Here is a 21,761-nt window from a genome sequence, read left to right on the forward strand (position 1 = left end):
GCAAACGACATGTAATACTACGTACAATGAGGAAATGCTAACTTGTAGCGAAGAAAAGTTTCCTCGCAAAAGAGCTTATTTGTTATAGTGATTTATCCTTCAGATACCCCGTCATTAAAGTTTTCATGTTTCATGAATAGTACCTACTTCACAAAAACTCTAAATAATAAATATTGTGTAAAATATTGCACAAATTAGACATGCTTGACTTGAAAATATACAGAGATTTGTAAATAAAATAAATCCATGATTTTCACATTTATCACAAAACAAGAATTTTTAGAACACATTACATAACCCACTCACTATGATAAGTATGAAATATTGGAAGGCAAACACATGGTAGAAATCTATTCTAAAGAATTGGCATGAATAATTGAAGTAAGAAAGGATGATACGTATAGGAGGGGCTACGGATTCAACCAAATAATATTTATATATATAATATTTTAAACCATCAAAACATAAGATAGAAAAGTAAATGTGACTCATCCCTCTTTGGCCAATGATATCACAATACCAATTGTTGCTAACATGCAAGGTGGCCTGCCAATGATGATTTGATTGAAACCAATTCCAAGTCTCTACACGTGGAAAACAAGAATGGTGTTATCTTTCACTTAAAGGAATAATATGATATTGGGCTTAAGATTTTATAACATTTAGGTCTTCATAATAAATATTAAATAAGGAAAAGCTATAATATGTAGTATAAATATTTCTTTAAAATAATAATTATATATATATTTTAAATAGTTCTCACAAGAACAGAGAAATCATGTGTACACGATAGAGGCAAGGTAAAGAACACAGAAACACTATGAACACAGCAAAAACAAGGCAAACCCTACCCTAAAAATAGGTTAGGACGCAACAAAGACAATGGCAAAGGAAGGCAAGAGAAAAGGCAAGGTCAACGGCGGGAGCAAAGCAACGACAATGACATCAAGAATAGCAGCCGAAAATGGCAACAACAAATTCTTCCATATCAATTTTAGCTAGTTCATGCAGACACGGCTTCTCTTCACTCCCCCGTTCCCCGGAAAAGAAGGAATCGTCGGGGTCAAGAAATAGACAATATCTTCATGAGAAAGAGAAACCATATCATTTTCACTCCTCCTACCCCCCTTGAAGAGGAAGGAAGGAGAGCATTTAAGTTGCAAGGAGAGCGCAAACACAATCACAAGAAAAAAAACACAATCGACCTCATATTGTTTAACAGTATATGGAAACCTTGCAAGTTGCAATATACTTCATGCTGTTTACGACATACAAGATTTAATTTGAAGTTGATGTTTTTCTTCTTTATGGAATGTAGAGTAAAAAAAAAACAACTAAAATATTGTTGTAGGCCTGCAGCATAATCATGAAATGGAATCTCTTGGTAGAAGATTTTCAAAAACTATCTGAAATTAATTAACCCAAAAACCATATGATTACTAAAAATTCTTGGTCATCTATAATGACATTTAGACACCCAAAAAAAAAAAACCACAAATATATGATACAAAGCACTAAAAAACGAGATAATTCTAGACATAAGTACGATACAAGCACTCAAAAACACACGTAAAAAAAAGCTGGATATCCAAGTTACTTGGAATGTTGCAATATATTTGGTGCACTAAATTACCATCCATACATACATACATGACCAGCCGCAGTAGAAGGTGGAAGGGAAATCAAGGGTCATCGTTTAACTTCCACCGTTTGCATTTGGAGACTTCTACCAAATCCTCCGCCAAAAGAACAAATCCTTCTACGTTTGTTCGACATTGCACATTTTCGGAGCAGATAGGACGGCTGTGACTCCCAGATTGGTTGGACGACCACGTCAGAAGCTCTTGTCCATAAACATCACCTTTCCCAAGGTGCCTGGTGATCATTGATGGAGATGGGATTGGGGCAGCACCAGAATCTTTTGTTGTTTCTTCACCACGTGTATGTTTGTAGGTTGATACAGTGCCTTCTATAATTAGAAGCATGCGATTAATTGGGTGATCCATTTGAAATATGATGTCCTCTGCTTTGTAAGTCACTGGCTTCAGATAGTCGCACATCATTTTCCGCACTTTGTCATCCATAAGTTGAAGAAGTGGTTCCTGCATTTAAAATTTATCGATATTTAAACACAAAGCAAGATTCATTCATCTATATATATAACTTGGCTTTTTAAGTGCTATATTCCTGAATTTTGTATCAACTTGAGCTTTAATACCTTAATTCTCAAAATAGCTTTCACAGTCCTTTAACTCCACTTTCGTTTGTAACAAAAATTATAGAGTAACTTCCGTTAACTTTTTCCGTCAAAATGAGGGGCAAATTGATTCTTTAAGTGTAGTAATTTTTTTGTTTTCTAAATTAATTTAAATTTAAAAATTAAACAATTAAAAAAACCAAAAGTAAACCCAATGCCCCACCACCAAGTACCATTATTCCCTTACCCCCACTCTCTCTCTCTCTCTCTCTCTCTCCCTCCCCTCCCCCAGCCCAACACCCACAATATACCAACGGATGTGAAGGTTTTTGCTATTGAAAAATATTGAGTTTTTCTATTTAATCCCACACTTCTCTTTATTCACTTTATATTCTAAGTTTATCCTAATTTCTAATTCAAATTTTCCCAATTTTTAAGAAAACCCCACTATCTTCCCAAACTAACCCTAAATGCACACCAAGCATAAAAACAAAAAAACAAAAAAAACAAAAAAAACAAAACAAAAAAAACTTAATTAAAGAATTTTGTAATTTCTACAGAGAAGGGAATTTACTCTTATATCTTATACTCAATTTCAGGTTAGATTACTTTGCTTTTCCCAGCAGGAAACTTCGCAATTTTAGTATGGAATGCTTTTTTTTTTTTTTTTTTTAAATTTTATTTTAATAATCAAGTTTGTTGTTATGGCATCTCTTCACATGGCTGTAATTGTCTTAATGGTAATGAACACTGCAGAGACATAAAAAAAATTCTAGCAGCATAAATGTTTTAAAAGGTTATTAAATTCTGCTAATGGACACCACTTCATTGACATATTTATTTATTCTTTGTTTAGGTTGCTTATCCTGCTCATCGTCCTTTACTCAAATTTCTTTTTCTTTGTGCATGTGAACCATATTGTGGCTCTATTAGATCAAGATATTGAAAGCTGAGATTAGGGTTTATCAAGAGAAGATGAGAGTATAATAGGTTTCTTGAATTGAAAGAGAAGAGTAATTTGGCAATATGGTGTGGAGGAGTGTGATTTTTCTTTAACTTAATATGAAGAGCGGTGGGGCGTGTGGAGTGTTTGTATAGATGTACTAGGAATAAGTATTAAGTTGGATGACCTTTTTTTGTTTTTTTACACAATAATAAAATTTAAAAGTTTAATGATTTAAGTATTGGGATGAACAAAGAAAAGTGTGGGGTTTAAATAGAAAAACTCAAAACATTTATATGGGCTTAATTCGATTGAAAAATAGTTATCTGGGTCATCAATGTTTTTGGTTTCTAGTTTCTTGTTCTTATATGTGATTGTTGAAACTACATTGTAGCTGTGTGATTTAGGGTTGGTTGTGTATGTTTGTTTGTAATGTAGTCATGGGGTTTTTTCATGCGTTTTTAAAGTGGGCATGGTGTGAGGGAGGAGTTTTGCTGGAATTTTGGGGTGGGATTCGGATTCTGGTTTAGAGTAATTAATTGGGTTTTTTTTTGGTCGTCAGGTGGGGTAGTGATGGCAAAGAGGTTGGACAGGGTACGGTGGTGTGGGGTTCTGTCGAATAGAAGGGGAAGAGAGAGGGGGAGACATAAGGAGGAAAGAGCTAGTGGGTGGAGAACCTATATCAGGTGGATTGGGTGGTTGAGAGAGAGAGTGAGCTGGGCTGGGCTGGGCTGGGCTGTGCTGTAGGGAGGGTGGGGGCTGCGAGGGAGAGGTGGTGGAGGCATCTGTCATTAACCCTTTTTTTTTTCCCTGAACACTCAAAAAGACCAATTTACACCTCATTTTGATTGAAAAAAGTAACTGAAGTTACTTCAGGACTTTTGTTACAAACGAAAGTGGAATTGAGGGACTGTGAAAGTCATTTTGAGTGTTGAGAGACTAAGGCTCAAGTTGATACAAAATTCAAGGACCATAACTCCTAATAAGCCTATATAACTTCAATGATACAAATTAATTCCTTGTAAATTGGACTAATGTCCTGGACTTATAAAAACTAGCTTGGACTCAATCCAGTCCTGATATAAGTGATCGAAGGCCAAGGCAACTCATGTACTTCTTAGGTAAATTTTTCTTTTTAAATAAATAGTATAGATACAAATTATTTTCAGAGAGAGAGAGAGAGAGAGAGAGAGAGAAACATACCTGTGATAGAATTTTCAGGCAGAGTTCATACTTCAGAGATTTTTTCGTATAATCGGGAAGAACATTGAATATATTCTCCAGAACACCATCTTTATCCTCTTCCCATTTTTTATTTATGTTTTTCATGATTTCCTTCTTCATACCATCAGGAATATCATTTTTATTCATCCACGTTTCTATCACGTCCTTTTTTAAATCAATCTTCTGTCTTATTTCTTCCGATTTTGTGGTTCTCATCTGAATAAATGTCTGAAGGTACATTTCACCACAAATAGTAAATTAGAAGTGTATTTCAATGATCTGAACATCTAACTTTTAAGTACTCATTCAAAGATCATTTATACAAAAAATCACTTGAATCCAAAACCATTTGACCACTCATTAATGGTTATCATTTTAGTGTTTTCTTGAAGCATTGTGTTCGTCTATTTTGTTAGTCAAAACTTGATGCCTTAATGGTCTTCAATGTCGATTTTTTTATTTTTTTATTTTTTGGAATGATGATCTATGGATGAAGGCTTGAAAAATAGATAGTTTTGGTTATCTCAAAAAAAATTATTTATGGGATCCATCAATAAAAGGGGATATATATTGACATAAGATAGAGGTTGGACCTGAAGTTGAAGGGAAATAATTGAAAGCAAACTAAATAGATATCTAAGAGAGAGATTTATTGCTAACCTGAACATTTCCAATGAGATATATAAATAATAGCAAGCCAGTGACAGAAATTAGAATTGCAAACAAGTTTTCCCACACATAACTACTTGTTGTGAGACTCGTGCCAAAGTTGCTGCAAAAAATAAGTAAAGGACCAAGCAAAATGTGAGATACTAATGAATGGCCGAAGAAAGTAGTAATAAAGCAACACTTGTTTGGTTCTCTTTCTTTCTTTCTTCTACTGTTTCTGTTAATCTTTTGGTTGATCAGAAGAATTTAGGGTTCCTAGAAGTATCCTCCTTGTAAGTTCAGTTACCACATAAAAGAAGAAAGTAGTCATATTTAATATATATATATCATATACAATAGGAGTAATTAAGAAAATTTACAACCGTAATAAATTAAAACCGTTACTTTATTTACTTTGGAATAAAAATATCACAGCATATATATCATATACATGTTGTGTACAACCGCAATGTGCACAACATGCCGTATCAAGTGGCATAAAAATAAGACTAACAAAGAAAAGTACTTTGGAATATGATATCTATTAATTTTAAAAGAGAAAAATATAGGATATTCATATTTTATTGAAGACTTCTTTTGCTAGTTTTTTTATCTTGTAGTATAAAAAAAAATACTAATGCGATTAATATGGGATATCAAATAAAATGGTGAAACTCTTTCGTAAAATAAATAAATAAATAAAACAGTGAAATTTTAAAATAAATTTGCACATGCAAACCTTAAATTTCTCAAACCCCACCAGAAAGAGTAGCATAACTTGGTTGGAAATTGTATATGCCCCGTGTTACCAATTTTAATGGAATCAAGAAATATTCCATAATCAAACTGCGGATTATCGTCCGGAATACCGCATGATGTGTTTAACAATTTGATCATTGTTGTAGTGGTTTTGTGATCATCATCACAATAAAAGGTACTCATGCATTTCGTTTGTTTTCCACAAGTCCGATGCCAACATGAAGTCTCTCGTTGAACGGAAAAGAAGTACCAAAAAGCTCCAATAACCTGAAAAACAACATAATTAATTCATAGATCTAACGATCAATATGATTATTAATTGAGAGAGAAATTGCTACATTCACTCTACGTCATCAGTAGTCACTTTCCAATCATGGAGTTATTGTAAATGAAACTAAGATTCCTCAAGCATTTATCGATGAACAAAAATAGGTACGTACTAAAATAAAATGATATGGAAGTGAAACTTACATGACTAGCAAGAATGTATAAAAACAAATTGAATAGAGCTTTAACCCGTATTCCGGCAGTTCTTGTAAGTTCCTTAGATGATAAGACAATTCGATAAATTCTTGGCAAATACTGGCTCAGAAGAAAAAAATTGACAACTTTTCTCCGTTCTAAATATCCCGACCTTCTCATTTCGAAAAAAAGGTACCCTACTAGAAGCTGGGCAAAATAATAATAGTAATGGGTTAGAAGTCCATATAATAAAATAAAGCTTCCTAGCTCATAATTTACACCAAAAAATTGAATTTCTCTTTATTACTTGTGGCATGGGAAAAACAGAGAGAAGGTCAGTCACCAAAGAACACCAGTTCAACTCCCGAGCTAATATCACAGCAAATGGAATGATCTCCTCTCTTCTTATTAACGTTGATTGCCAATCCAATTCCCATTGCTCCTTCCCTTGGTTGATAACCTCGTAGGCTTTATTAATACCTGGAATGATTTGATATCCAATATCCACCAAGAAAGTGATATCCGTGAGAGATCGCGAAATCAGAGCCACATTCCTCAACTTTTTGTCCATTCCAAGGCATTTGTTATCCTCATCGATGAATGGAATGTATAAGAACAAGGGATCTAGGGAAATTGCAATAACACATGAAATTACAATCATCTTGTTCCAGCACGAAGCTGAAAGAAGTTTGCTTTCCCATTTCTTCTTTGTTGAAAGTTCCCCATTTTTGTTGGATACCGCGGAACGTCGTGCTTGCCCCTCAACATTTTCCAAATTGTAAGGTTTACCTTGTGTGTCGCTGATTAAAAGAAAAATGCAATCAGAAAATTGAGATATAAAGCTAGGACTTAACAAATATAGAAATTACAGTATATCTAACCAAAAATCAAAAAATTGATGTAAGTCTAGGACTTAAGTTTACCTGATGTATCCCAGATTGACTTCTTCAGGGGAAATTTTTGAAATTTTTGTATGTTACCATCCAATACATGTGAAAATATTCTTCAACTTGCTGTACTGTTTTTTTATGACATGTGGTTGGATGCATTGGAAATATTCCACATGTCCTATGTATGTTAGATTGTACACCAACCCATACAAAATTTACTCCCTTTTCTAGTGGTGCCAAACCAGCTATTAGCACTGTATTAACTAACTAACTACTTAACACTTAACTTTAAGGCATATAATTTAATTATTTGCTAATTGCTTTTCTATTGTGGCCTTGTGAAGAAAAAAAGTGATATCATACAGGCACAAGTAAGGAAGAAAAAAAGAAGATAAAGAGAAATAATCATCTTATCTTATTAAGCGGCTACATTTTGCAAAAACCAACCTTGCCATATTGGTCTGATGATCATCGTCTTCACGGCGCTGTGAAGACATAACTTAATCCTTCTTATACGGTCGATAGGATAGTTTAAACTATTATAGATCCCTCAATTTTCTGAAAGGGTCCTGAGAAAGAGTTCTTTTGCTATTCAAAAACAGCTGTGGGCTTACTTGGCAAGTTGGTGAAATTTATAAACAATGGCAATGACTTCTGTCGTTCACTGACCAAGACTTTGCTTTCTGACAAAAAACAAAAGAGTAAATTGATGTACATCCCCCAAACTAGGATCCAATTCAACTTAATTCCTGGATTAAAAAGTCAGTTAATTTAACACTTGAATTAATTAAATTGACCAATTTAGCCCTTGCAGTTAAGTTTTTCGAAATTTCATCCATTTCCCTTAATAATAAGAGTAAATTTGTAATTTGTAAATTTCATCCATTTTTCCCCAATGTACAGCAGAGGTGGGTTCTTTTCTGTATCAACAACTTCAAGGTCCATTCAAAAGGAACAAGCTTTTTAATTTGTAACCAATAATACCAAAGAGGAAGGAGGAAGAAGAAGGAGGAACCTGAACTATGCATAATTAGAGATGGGAAGTGAGGAAGGGATGGGGAGAAAGAGTTTTTTTTTTTTCTTTTCATTTTTATATTTTCTAACTATTTAAGTTTTTTATAATAATTAAAAAAATCAAATAGTAATCTGACTTTTTAGACAGAAAAATGAATGAAAATCGAAAAAATTAACAGTAAAATGGCTGATTTTTTATTCAGGGGTTAATTTCTACAGGGATCATAATTCATGGAATAAAATGGCTGAAAATTCAAAAGAAAAAAAAAAAATATATATATATAAATATAGACTTTGCTCTTGGACTGACCAAGACCTCTTTTACCACCCCTTCTTTTTGGACTGATTACTGACCAAGACCTCTTCGTTCACTTGATTCTTTCCAATTTACAAGGAACTCAAACTTTAGCCCTATTTCTTCTACTTTTTTCTTCCTTATTTTCAGAAATAAAACTGGATTATTTATAACCAGAAGGGAAAAATGACAATTTTGATCCATGTGAGTGTATCAAACAAGTTATTTTATAATTTCAAGGCTTTCAATATCCTTGAAATCTCATATAATTCCTGAAAGTTAAAGGAAACCACCTTGCTTAATAAACCATGGTGCATTGCCCTATATGTATAATGTATAATGTACCTACAAAAGGTTTCCCACATAAATGAAGAAACTTGCGAATCGCGACAACACATGACCTGGTGCGTCATATGCCAGTCATATCTCCATCGAATCTTTGTCACCAAAAAGAAAAAAACGTGGGGTTTAGTGACACAAAGTAGTATGCCGATGTTGATGTATATCTTTACTAAAGGAAGTGCTAGCATGCCAAGTCGAGGCTAATTCTATGAGGATGGTGACTTCACTAGTAGAAAAATTCATTATTTCAATGAAAAAAAGGCATCAGAAGGTACAGGTTGAGGAAAGGAAGAAAGATGGGACAAAGTAATGTGTCTTTTTATGCTGGGTGGATAGAGGTGTAAAACAGGCAAATTCACAAGAGTGCTGCTCATCATCATGAATCATGATTCCCCAGTCATATGATTGAGTTGGAGATAAAGGAAACACATGGTTCTCCTCCTCCATCGGTACAGATTAGTGCTTTACAATAATAATGCCTCCTCCAAAATATAGAGGAATAGACCCGAACGAGTGATTAGAATCGTACTTCAATAATTTGAACTATCTACTATTCTAAGTCATCATTCATGCTTCATCTTAGTAAAAAGACCACTTAAATAAGAAAACAATAAGGTCAAACTCCCCTTTTAGATTACTTCATATCCCATTATGCCCTAAAAAAAATATTCGGATATGTGCGGAAATGTTTATGCAAGAAGTACTTCTCATAAGCGGTTTCAATAAAAATACCTCTAAATTAATGGATATAGTAAATGAAACTAAAAACTAAAACCTATTTTAGTAATTTTTTTATTTTTTATTTTTTGGGGTCCATAGCTAGCTCATTTCATATATATATATATATATATATATATATATCATCATCATCATCATCTCCCCCTTTCTCTCACCACTATCTTGTATCTTCTAAGCCCCCTAATTGTTTTTTTTTTCTCATTTCCCCATAATTTTCTTATGATGCATGGCCCTAAGTTTGCCTGCACATGTGTACTTTAAAACGTTTTCCTCCATAAATGGAGAAAACACAACAAAATAGTTGCGACAGACGAGCTCGTATCTTTGTTGACCATTGATCTTGACTGGACCAATGCTTGGAGATAGAATTCACTCATGCTTATCTAAAACAGTGCCAAATTAATCTGTCTATCAAACAAAGCATCATCATGATCATGAACGATCTTGTTTTTATTAGTGATGAAGACTCGAGTCACAATCCCGGGCCAAAGCTGCATGCCACTGAAAAAAGTGTGAATATCTCTCTCAACGCAAGAAAAAAGAAAGGAATAAGAACAAGAAGATAATGTAATAAAATAAAAGAAATAGACAGGTTGCTTGAGGAAATAAACAGGCAAATTCACGAGGGTGCTCTGCTCATCATCATGATTCACGTTACGTGTCATATGATTGGCTTGCAATACCTCAAGGTCACCTCTATTATTCGTTGAACGTCCATGAATGGCTTCGTGACATGGAACATGGACATGAATGCATGCATCTCCATCCATGGTTAGCTGACCTGCGCTCTCCGTTTGGTAATTACGAAATAATGGTTGGGGATGGTAAATCAATTGATTTCTTATATTTGATAAGTTCATGCATGAGAAATGGTTACCTGACACATGGGAAAGTAGGGGGAAAGTGAAGCATTCCTCCCCGCTTGGGTTTTGTTTTCCCTTCTCATGGAAAAGTTTGGGAAAATGAGCCAACATCAAATGCATATTTTTCATGACCATTTTGTCCCTATTAATAATTTATAATTACATTATAGCATTAAGTGCATTCTTTTTTTATTTGATTTCATATGGGTATAATTGAAAAATTAAACAAACTTTGTTTTACATTTTTATACAAACCAAACTTGTGAAAGGAAATAAAGTGGTATTTCCTCTTTACTTTTCCAGCATTACCAATTATAGGAAAAGAATCTTCCATTTCCCATCCCTTGGGAAAGATATGGAAAATTATTTCCCATCAAATCCTTTCTGCAAACCAAATGAAACGGAATCATGAATTTTCAATGAGTAAGCTACATTTGAAATATTTTACAAAAAAAAAATGCAGTCATCTTGAACTAAAAAGAGAGATTCCCAACTGATTTATCACTAGCAAGGGAAAGCACCCATCATCAATCATCATATAAGACATCAGGATGCAACTAGCTATAAAAATAAATTAATAAAGTCTATTGGGCATATAAATCAAGCTTTCTCCTCCCCCTTTCTCTAATTCTAGAATTGCAGGTGTTGATAATTGGTTTGTTGTGAATCTAGTTGTTGACTAGTTGTTGTTTTGCATTCATTACATATTCATAGGCCTATTAATAAAGTCTAGTCATACTATTGCTTAGCTTCATACTAGTTTTGGCTAATTGATTTACTTTGTATCTGTGAATTGATTGTTTTTTTTTATAGATTTATGACTAGTTTATTGACTAGTCATATTTCTGCTAGGTTCAGTAGATTATTGTTATTGTCAGATCTATTTGATTAGGGATTTGGATATGCATATCTCTTGCTTGTTCATAGGTCTATGACTAGTAGTCATATTGTTACTAGGAACATTTAATCATTGTTGTCTTAGATTTATCCATTGTGGTTTTAATTTAGTCCCTTCACCTAAATACCAATTTCATTATCCTCTTTCCTTCATTTTCCTTTTCCATGGATCTTGGTTTTGTTTTTGTTGTTTTTGGATGCAGGTTTTTTTGGTTTGGGTGTTTTTTGCTTGGTTGTAATAAGAGTTGTCGGCGGTGCTATCTATCCCGGCAGAAGTGGAGGCATTGACATCGGTAGAGGTAGTAATGGTTGTTATGTTGGTTAGTATGTGATGTGGAAACAGACACCGTGAAACACCATTGTTGCCATGATTTAGTTGCCACTTTTGGCCCACATATCCAGGGTTTTGGCTCCAGTTCAATGTTTGGAGTTACAATAATGAAGGTTACAGGCTTGTGTGGGTTAGGGTTTAGTTGGTGCCGCACTAAGGATTAGCCAGTATGGCGTTATGGATTTCTTCGATTGCCGTAGAGGATGTGGAATGATGTTCTTGTTTCTTGTTTTAAGTCTATTACTATTTAGAAGTTTGCTGCATTTTTTATTTTAATTCTTAGGAACTCTTTAAGAGTTTATTGTGTTTTGTATTCTAGTTTTCTACTGCAATACAGATTTGCCGTTACGCGGTGGAGATGTATTGTTAGTCTGAGTAAGAGTCCTTCGAGATGCTAAATCAAGGGTTGAGTATTTGTTGGTATAGTCGTAATTCTCTCCAAATCAAATCAACTTGTTGTTGTGTTTGGTCACTGTCGTACCCGTTTTGGCTCTTTTGTGGCTTTGTACTTTGATATTTTCATCAATAATTGGCATTGCTTTTTCTCAACCAAAAAAAAAAACAATGACATATGTCATGAGAAAAAGGAAAAATATCCAAAAAAGAAGATTGTTAGCATTCCTCTCATTCAGAAGCCATCTTAATCTTTATTTATTATTTTATTTCCGAAAGCACACAACAAATTTACAATAGCACACCACCCAACTCCATTCTACAGTCTATTCTATTTTACACGGAACATTAATTACCAGGAAGAACAAGTCAACTAATTATCGCCCATCTCGAAGAGTCGTTATATGCATGCTGCTTCCGCACTCTCTGCACTACTAGAACCAACTAAGTTGGATGTTGTGGCATGGTTCCAAGTAATTTTTGGAGCTCTCCGAGCTCTCCGAGTACATCTTTCATAGAAGGCCTTTCCTCCCCTTTTGAGTTCAAGCATTTTATTGTCAGCTCAGCAGCTTTTTTGATGACTTCATCAGAACATTTCTCCAATATTTCTTCATCAAGAGTTTGACGCAACGTACTCCCTTTAACTGAGCGAACAAAGAGTTTTACCTGTTTTTCCTCTGCCTTTAGGCCTGTTAACAGCTCCACTAGCACAAGTCCAAAGCTATAGACGTCGTCTCTTCTTTCCTTTTCATAGGCTAAAGTTGATGTTTCATTCTCATCTCCAAGAACCAGTGTTGAAGCTCCAAAGCCGGACAGTTTTGCCGTTAAATTCTTATCTAATAGTATATTAGCGGTTTTCACATCACGGTGTATGAAACGCTGGACAGCGGAGTGGTGCAAGTATGTTAGGGCTTCTGCCGTCTCGGCTGCTATCTTCAACCGCTGTGAAAATGTAAGGGGTGGTGATGGTTTTTCGCCATTTTTTCCGTGAATATTCTCATAAAGAGTGCCCTTGTGCATGAACTCATAAACCAATATTGGTGTTGGGGTCTGTAAACAACAACCTAGGAGTCTCACAACATATGTATGGTTGATTTGATAAAGAGCAGTCATCTCGTTAACAAATCGGTTATGGGGGGTAATTTGTTTTTGGTCAACTGGGTCGGTATTTTGGTTTGGGTCAATTGGGGCACTAACTGTTGACTTTTTTATGGCAACCACTTGATTATCTAGTATTCCTTTGTAAACAATTCCATATCTTCCCTCACCAATTTTTTTTCCTTCATCATAATTGTTCGTGGTGTCCTTAACTTGCTTTTCAGTAAAGTATGTGGCTGTTTTCCCCGAACGAGCCATTTTTTTCTCTAAAAGTGCGCCACCATTAGCGTCAAAGTATTTTTGTTCGAGCTTCTTTAAATGGCTTTTCCTCTGTTCCCTATATATCCAAAGAATTGCAACCACTAAAACAGAGAAGCTCAATGACACACCTGCAATAATATATATATATATATATAGTCAAAGCTGATTTTGGTAATTTAATTATCATTTAGGCAAGTATCAGCTAGCTATTTCATTTCTTTCTTTTTTATTAACTCATGTTTTTTTTTTCTTTTTTCTTTTTGTCTACCTACTATTTTGTTTGAGAATCATGAATAATATTAACTGCTTGTGTGTTGAATATACGTTTCATTGATTGACTATATGTAAAATAAATACATACCGAGCGAAATTTTCAAGCGTTTTGCATTGGGAACTTTGATGCACGTAGTACTGTTCAGGTTATGGTAGCCACTATCACATTCACAAGTGTAATTTCCATCTTTATTTATGCACTTCCCATTCTCACAGATGGTCTTATTCAAAGCACACTCATCAATATCTGAAAGAAATAGTAAAACTCAAATATCATAGATCCATCAAGAAGAATATCATAGCTGCAATAATAATTATCATACACACAAACAAATAAGCATATATATATATGTGTGTGTGCGTGTTTGTCCATGATATATAATAATTGTATGGTTAAACAATTTTCAATTCTACTAGGTAATTAAGAAATTAAAATAAAAACATATTATACCTTGGCAACTATCTTCGAGGTATGGGTTCCCTTTGTAGCCGTCCTTACACCGGCAAATGTAACCTGAAGAAGTCGTGTTATGGCAGTCACTGTTTCCCTTGCATGCAAAAGTTTCTTTGTTTTTCGTTGCCTTCTCACACGACTCGTCCCCAATTTGCCAATTAAGAACCAGGGGAAGCCGGGTTGTATTGCGGAGTCGTTGAAAACTTGTATTGCTGAATGTGAAGTTGGTCCTTTGCACAACGAAGGCGTAGCCGCAGGGGTTAAAGTTCCATACAGGCTCATGTTGTCTAAAGCTAAACACCGTCAGAGACATGTTGTGCATTAAAGGGGGGATCTTCGTTTCGCAACACCCCATGCCAGAGCAAGAGTCGCTCTTATCAATGACGTTGCTACTAATATTATATTGACATTGGGAGAGGCAGCCGGTTGTGTAGTTTTGATCATCCCGGCTACCAACAAAGCGCACGTACGTGTCACAACCAACCGCAACCAACATGTTTTTGGCACCAGAGATGGTGTAAGGAGGAATCACACGGAGCCCGCCGTTACTTTGGTCTTCGGTGCCGGTTTGGTTGCCTTGGCTGTCAAAACAAACTCGGTTTACTAACTGCATTGTTTGCAGCTCACCTTCTTCAAGGGATATGTTGCTGACAAGCATACGGAATTTCATCAATCGGGGTTCTGTGGGCTCATCATTGGATTGATTGCAGGTGATTTCGAATCGTGGTCCGAAGTAACAACCGTGACCAATCCCAAATGGGTATGGAATGTCGATATTACCACATTTGGCTGTGCAGTTAGGCTTGGCCATCAAGCCGCCGGCTTTTCCATCGTCTGCTCCTCCTTCTCTTGCGCTTATTTTTGTTGTTGCTGCTGCTACAGCATTTGTAGCCGCTAGTAAAAGTACTAGCAACATTGAAAGTTGCATAAGCATCCCATATTGAAAGGCCATATGTGTATACGCATGCACTGTATGTTATGTGTTAATTGTTTTCCTAAGGAAACTGAGGCAAAGCCTGGCCTATTATATAGATAGGAAATACCTTTACTAACCTATAATTATTATTTTTTGTCTGTTAACACCCATCCGTTTTTTTTATTTATTTAATTAACGAGTGAGAAAAGATTCCAACTTCAAACCCTTTTTCGACAATATGAAAGTATGTGAAAACATTTGGTTGGCTTGGTTGGTTATTAAAATTGATGACCAAGTGGCGCGGCTTGACTAAAAGAATGAATTGACATGTAGTCTACAGCTAGATGAGCGTCCACGTGGCTGTTCTAAACATCAAACGACAAGTGGTGTCAACATCCACTGGATCCTACGTGGCCCCGTCTCACGTGCATATTAATTACGATGATTTTTTAATAATTCATGCCTTTTTCGCGTAATATATTCCTTTGAAGATGCTCTAATATACTTTATTTGATAATATTTTAATTTTAAATTTTAAAAAAAAAAAGAAAAAAAAGAAGCAATAATCACATTTTAGTCACGTTTTATGTTGTTTTCTATTAAAAAATCAGTATTTACTACCTCCTAACTTGGACTCGACCTCTCAATTCTTGGCTTCGCCCACAAACCCAGTCCAAGGCCTTGAGACCTTCATATCCAAAATTCACCAAAATATCGTCCTACTTCCAAAAATATCACCGAAAATACTACGAACTCTTTGTAACATGTATTTTCATTCTATGATCTCAAATTCACAATTTGACCCCAAACAATTCCATTTTCGAGGTCCACATAAAACTGAACTCAGTTACCAAAAAACTTTTATTTTCAGTTTTCATTTTTATTTTAAACTGAAATTAGTTATAAAACAAAAGTTTTCAATTTTCAATTTTTAAAAAATGAAAAATAGAAACTGAAATGTTATTTTACGTATGCGTAATAATTTAAGACCTTGAGACAGTGCAAAATCAAGTAATGTCCCAAAGCCTAGTTGATGCACTGGCTATTAAGTATAATTGATCAATCAATTCATTTTGTACATGTCTTTTGATATGATCACAGAACCACAAAATGTAACATTTCCCAAATATGTGAGTGTGAAAATATTTGGTGGTGGTTGTTAAGATAGTGAAAATATTATGGTGATTGGACCACAAGATAAAGTGGCTTCGCTTTACCAAGACTTCCTTGATAGATACAGCTTTTTCATATTAGTAATAGTGATGAAGACTCGAGTCACAATCACGGGCCAAAGCTGCTCACTACTAAAAAGTGTGAATAATAATACTTAACCCACTAGAAAGAATGCATGCATTGTCGTTGATGATGAAGATGGAATTTGAAAGCTGCATTTGGCTGCTGTTTAGACTGGTAGTTCCGTTAATGTAATATTTTCCGCTCCAATTTCCTGCTGTTACTTCCTCCAAGGCAGGCTTTTCACGAGTCAAGTTTGAATTGAGGTCGTCTTTATTTATTATTTATGGAATGCATAGTCAAAATGACCAAAATCAGAGATCTTTTTTAGGGTAATTAATTAGCATAACAATAAGACTAGAGACATCAAATTATTTCACGAAATGATTGTTTTTACTTCTATTCATGGACTGAACCATTCACAGTATATAAGTAAAAGGAATTAATAAGCAAATTATGGATGGTGCATCGCACCTAAGTTGCACGTATATGTTTACAAAACAACTTGCAATACCTGATGACCTCGTGCATCACATAATTTGAATAAATGAGAAGCTTGACTAGAGGCATCATTTGTGGAAACATGTATGGGGTAAGTAGTGTACCTTTATTTTTATCAAAACAATAGTAATAGAGGCATCAACTTTTTTCATAAAGCATATTCACCAAATAATGTGTCACGAAAAACCGAGATGTTCTAATATAATTTTCCATAACTATTTGAGTTAATTGGCAAAAAAAAAAAAAAAAATCATGATTGATATGAAATTATTTCGGGTTCTACATGACGTGAATTAATAGAAAATTTGGAATAAATCCAAAATTTAGAACATAAATTGGCTTCCTAGCTTTTGTTGCTATTGATATAAGTCCTTTAACTTTTCTATAAAATAGGATTACATTCTTTTTTAAAGTATTTTTGTATGTAGATCTATTATTATTATTATTATTTGTAAATTATATAGTTGCTCTTATTATGTCCTTGAAGTATAAGTCATGTATAAATTTATTTATAGGACCATAATTACGAGATTTTATTATGATTTTAATATAAGGTTATACATAGGTTAATAAATCCCATAATTTTAGGACAATTTATTAATTTGGAGATACAATAAAATAAATTTTTTTATTTTTGTTCATCCTATGGTAGATGTACATTATATACTCTTATATATATATATATTATCCTATGGTGTAGGTATATTGTCCTATAGCCTATATTGCCCATTGCATAGGTATATATGTGTTTTTTCATATTTTCGACAATGTGTAATAGTATTTTATGTACTTAAAAAAAATATATATAGGTAACATACAATTTTATTTGTCTATTTTTGTATCTGACTTATAGGTAGTCTTCTAATTTATGTTCCTAACTTATAGGTAACATGATTTATCACTAAGTCTTTTTCGTTGCTAATAATAACACTGTTTACTTATATGTCAGGTATATAATTTCATGTGGGTGCTTGTTTGATCGATTGGTATAATATGTGGATATTTATTTTTGATTGATTAAATTGTATTTTTTTTCCATATATTAGGTAAATATTTTCAAGGAAAGAATTCAAAATTTAAATTCTGAAATTCAATTAAAAAGAAATAATGCATTAAATTTAGATTTTCAATGTGTTTTTTTTATTCACCTCAAATAGTAAAATCAACACAACAAAAAAGTAATAAATATCAAAGGACCTACATCTAAGACAAAAAACGTGTGGACTAAACCCAATAGCAATTAATCATTTTGAACATAGATATAAGAAGTCGAAATATTACATATAGTGATTGAACCTACAAGATAAAGTGGCGTAGCTTTACAAAGACTTCAGATAAGATAAGTGATGAAGATTCGAGTCACAATCATGGGCCAAAGGCAAGGCTGCTCACTACTAAAAAGTGTGAATAATAATTAACCCACTAGAAAGAATGCCGGCATTGTCGTCCATGATGAAAATCAAGATGGAAAAAATTGAAAGCATCTGGATGCTCTTAAGACTAGTAAGCATCTTGTCTGAATTGGGGTCGACTTTATTTAATGCTCTACATGTTTTGTACAGCTTCATACTTTCTCAGTGATCATGACATTGGCATTGCACAATTCAACATGATTGTCCTCCTCCAGCGGTACAAATTTGTCTGTTGCAATAATATAATAAATTGCGCAGTTTACGTCTGGGTTGTCTCTAACTCGTTGGAAGTCCATGACCTACATCCAATATAATTTAGTCCCACCAAAATTCCAATAATTTGGACGTCGATACATGCATGCATGGTCCAATTCATGCACAACTTTTTCAGATTAGTCATGATCATGAAGCACTAAGCTGCTCACTACTAAAGCTTAGTGTGAACATGATTTTTCCTCCTTAATGTTCTCACTTTCTTTTCCTCCAATTGCGTTGTCCAGTTTTTTGGAGTGACCAGCTTTTGTAATACGGCAAATAAATAGAGTCACAATCACGGGCCAAAGCTTTTTTGGAGTGACCTCCTTAATGTTCTCACTTTCTTTTCCTCCAATTGATTTCGAATCGTGGTCCGAAGTAACAACCTTGACCAATGCCAAATGGGTATGGAATTTCGATATTACCACATTTGGCTATGCAGTTAGGCTTGGCCATCAACCCGCCGGCTTTTCCATCGTCTGCTCCTCCTTCTCTTGCGCTTGTTCTTGTTGTTGCTGCTGCTACAGCATTTGTAGCCGCTAGTAAAAGTACAAGCAACATTGAAAGTTGCATAAGCATCCCATATTGAAAGGCCATATGTGTATACGCATGCACTGTATGTTATGTGTTAATCGTTTTCCTGAGGAAACTGAGGCACAGCCTGGCCTATTATATAGATAGGAAATGCCTTTACTATCCTATAATGATTATTTTTTGTCTGTTAACACTCATCCATCTTTTTTATTTATTTAATAAAAAATAAAAACTTGAAATCTTTTTACGATAATATGAGACTACGTGAAAATATTTGGTTGTTAAAATTGGTGACGAAGGGGCCTGGCTTCACTAAGACTTTCTTAATAGATAGCTTATTCATGTTAGTGATGAAGACTCTCGAGTCACAGTAATTGACCCCACTGTATAAAGAATGCATGCATGATATGCAGTCTACGCATAGATTAGCATCCACGTGGTTGTTCTGAACATATTGCTATCGAACGACATGTAGTCCGATGTCATCGCGTCAAGTCACTTTGGTGTCGTCATCCACCAGATCCTACGTGGCCCGTCTCATGTGCATGCATGTTTGGAGAGGACTTTTTATGTGCAACTTTGAGTACTAAAAGGGAAAAAAACGAAATCTCCTAATCCTAATGTGTAGGGTATATAATATTCCTCCATGAAGCACTGAATTGGTTGGTTGGAATAATATGAAGCTCCTCCTGTCCTTGTATTCAAATTTGTCCTTCACAATAATGTTGTTGCATGCAGTCTACCTCTAAATTGTTGGACTTCGATTTATGGTCCAATTTAATTCTTTCACAGATTTTTCAGATTAATTATAGTTATGATCATGAGGCAAATAGGCCACAGATCATGCATTAAAAACGTTATGTTCTCTACTTTTTTTGTATACTTCATATGCCTTTTTCGCGTTTTATATTCTTTCGAAGATGCTCTAATATGCTCTATTTGATAATTATTTTAATTTTATATTACTAAAAAAAAAAAGAGCAATAATCACGTTTTATGTTGTTTTCTATTAAAAAATTAGTATTTACTACCTCCTGACTTAGACCCGACCTCTCAATTCTTGGCTTCGCCCACAAACCCAGTCCAAGGCCTTGAGACCTTCATATCCAAAATTCAACAAAACATCGTCCCACTTCCAAAAAAATCACCGAAAAATACTACAAACTCTTCGTAACATGCACTTTCATTTTATAATCTCAAATTCACAAATTGACTCCAAACAATTCCATTTTCGAGTTCCAAATAAAACTAAACTCAGTTACCAAAAACACTTTTATTTTCAGTTTTCATTTTATGTTAAACTGAAATTAGTTGTAAAACAAAGTTTTCAATTTTCAATTTAAAAAAAATGAAAAATAGAAACTGAAATGGTTATCAAACGGATGCGTAATATTTTAAGACCTCGAGACAGTGCAAAATCAAGTATATGTCCCGAAGCCTAGTTGATCCACTGGCTATGAAGTATAATTGATCAATCAATTAATTTTGTACATGTCTTTTGATATGATCACATAGAACCACAAAATGTAACATTTCCCAAATATGTGAGTCTGTTGAAATATTTGGCAGTGGTTGTTAAAATGGAAAATATTATGGTGATTGGACCACAAGATAAAATGGCTTCGCTTGACCAAGACTTCCTTGATAGATACAGCTTTTTCAGAATAGTAATTGTCACATCCAGTGGATCGGCTCCGCCGTAGCATGATATTGTCCGCTGGGCCCCCTTTCGCCCTCACGGTTTTGTTTCTGAAAACTCACGAGCAACTTCCCAGTGGGTCACTCATCCTGAGATTGCTCTAGCCCTAACTTGCTTAACTATGGAGTTCTCATGACTCTGAAGCCAGTGAGCTCCCAAAAGACTTCGTTGCTAGATGGAGGCGGACATGTACATATAAGGCACATCACCCATTCTCCGTTGGTTGATGTGGGATGTTACAATCCACCCCCTTTAAGGGCCCAACGTCCTCGTCAGAACACTCGCACCACACAGTAGAGTAGCTTTGATACTAAATTGTCACATCCTGAGATCGGCTCCGCCGTAGCACGATATTGTCCGCTTTAGGCCCCCCTATCTGCCCTCAAGGTTTACTCACGAGCAACTTCCCAATGAGTCACCAATTCCGGAATTGCTCTAGCCCCAACTCGCTTAACTTCGGAGTTACTATGACTCTGAAGCCAGTGAGCTCCCAAAAGACCTCGTTGCTAGATGGAGACGGACATGTACATATAAGGCACATCACCCTTTCTCCGTTGGTTGATGTGGGATGTTACAGTAATGGTGATGAAGACTCAAGTCACGATCACAGGCCAAAGTTGCTCACTCCTAAAAAGTGTGAATAATAATACTTAACCCACTAGAAAGAATGTATGCATTGTCGTTGATGATGAAGATGGAATTTGGAAGCTGTATATGGCTGCTGTTTAGACTGGTAGTTCCGTTAATGTAATATTTTCCAGTCCAATTTCCTGCCATTGTTACTTCCTCCAAGGCAAGCTTTTCATGAGTCAAGTCTGAATTGAGGTAATCTTTATTTATTATTTATGGAATGCATAGTCAAAACGACCAAAATCAGAGCCCTTTTTTGCGGTAATTAATTAGCATAACAATAAGACTAGAGACATCAAATTGTTTCACGAAATGATTGTTTTTACTTTTATTCATGGATTGAACCATTCACAACATATAAGTAAAAGGAATTAATAAGCAAATTATGGATGGTGCATCGCCCTAAGTTGCACATATATGTTTACAAAAACAACTTGCAATACATGATGACCTCGTGCATCACGCTAGTTATATATAGCGTTATTTTAAGAGGAACATT

The 21,761-nt window shown here is 34.7% G+C and overlaps 2 protein-coding genes across 4 annotated transcripts; both read right to left on the reverse strand.

Annotated features, from left to right (window-relative positions):
• Positions 1-226: 226 nt before the first annotated feature.
• Positions 227-7,740, reverse strand: LOC148918515 (cyclic nucleotide-gated ion channel 1-like). Of its 3 annotated transcripts, XM_089049026.1 has the most exons (8): positions 7,571-7,736; positions 6,541-7,033; positions 6,243-6,440; positions 5,752-6,038; positions 5,025-5,136; positions 4,344-4,592; positions 1,651-2,102; positions 227-584 (listed from the first exon to the last, which is right to left on the reverse strand). In XM_089049026.1, exons 1-7 carry the CDS (start codon positions 7,618-7,620, stop codon positions 1,683-1,685), a joined length of 1,809 nt encoding a protein of 602 aa, XP_088905152.1. In that variant the 5' UTR covers positions 7,621-7,736; the 3' UTR covers positions 227-584; positions 1,651-1,682. The 3 variants fall into 3 exon arrangements, with proteins under 3 accessions (XP_088905152.1, XP_088905151.1, XP_088905153.1); XM_089049025.1 differs by lacking the exon at positions 227-584 and having other exon boundaries at positions 1,413-2,102; positions 7,571-7,735; XM_089049027.1 differs by lacking the exons at positions 227-584; positions 4,344-4,592 and having other exon boundaries at positions 1,413-2,102; positions 7,571-7,740.
• Positions 7,741-12,227: 4,487 nt separating this feature from the next.
• Positions 12,228-15,082, reverse strand: LOC148918516 (wall-associated receptor kinase 2-like). The gene is made up of 3 exons (XM_089049267.1): positions 14,080-15,082; positions 13,717-13,875; positions 12,228-13,483 (listed from the first exon to the last, which is right to left on the reverse strand). The coding sequence occupies exons 1-3, from the start codon at positions 15,032-15,034 to the stop codon at positions 12,441-12,443; spliced, it is 2,157 nt and encodes a 718-aa protein (XP_088905393.1). The 5' UTR covers positions 15,035-15,082; the 3' UTR covers positions 12,228-12,440.
• Positions 15,083-21,761: the final 6,679 nt, after the last annotated feature.

The sequence above is a fragment of the Prunus mume genome, linkage group LG3 (genome assembly GCF_029339155.1).
Source record: "Prunus mume cultivar Tortuosa linkage group LG3, ASM2933915v1, whole genome shotgun sequence".
Taxonomy (NCBI): domain Eukaryota; kingdom Viridiplantae; phylum Streptophyta; class Magnoliopsida; order Rosales; family Rosaceae; genus Prunus; species Prunus mume.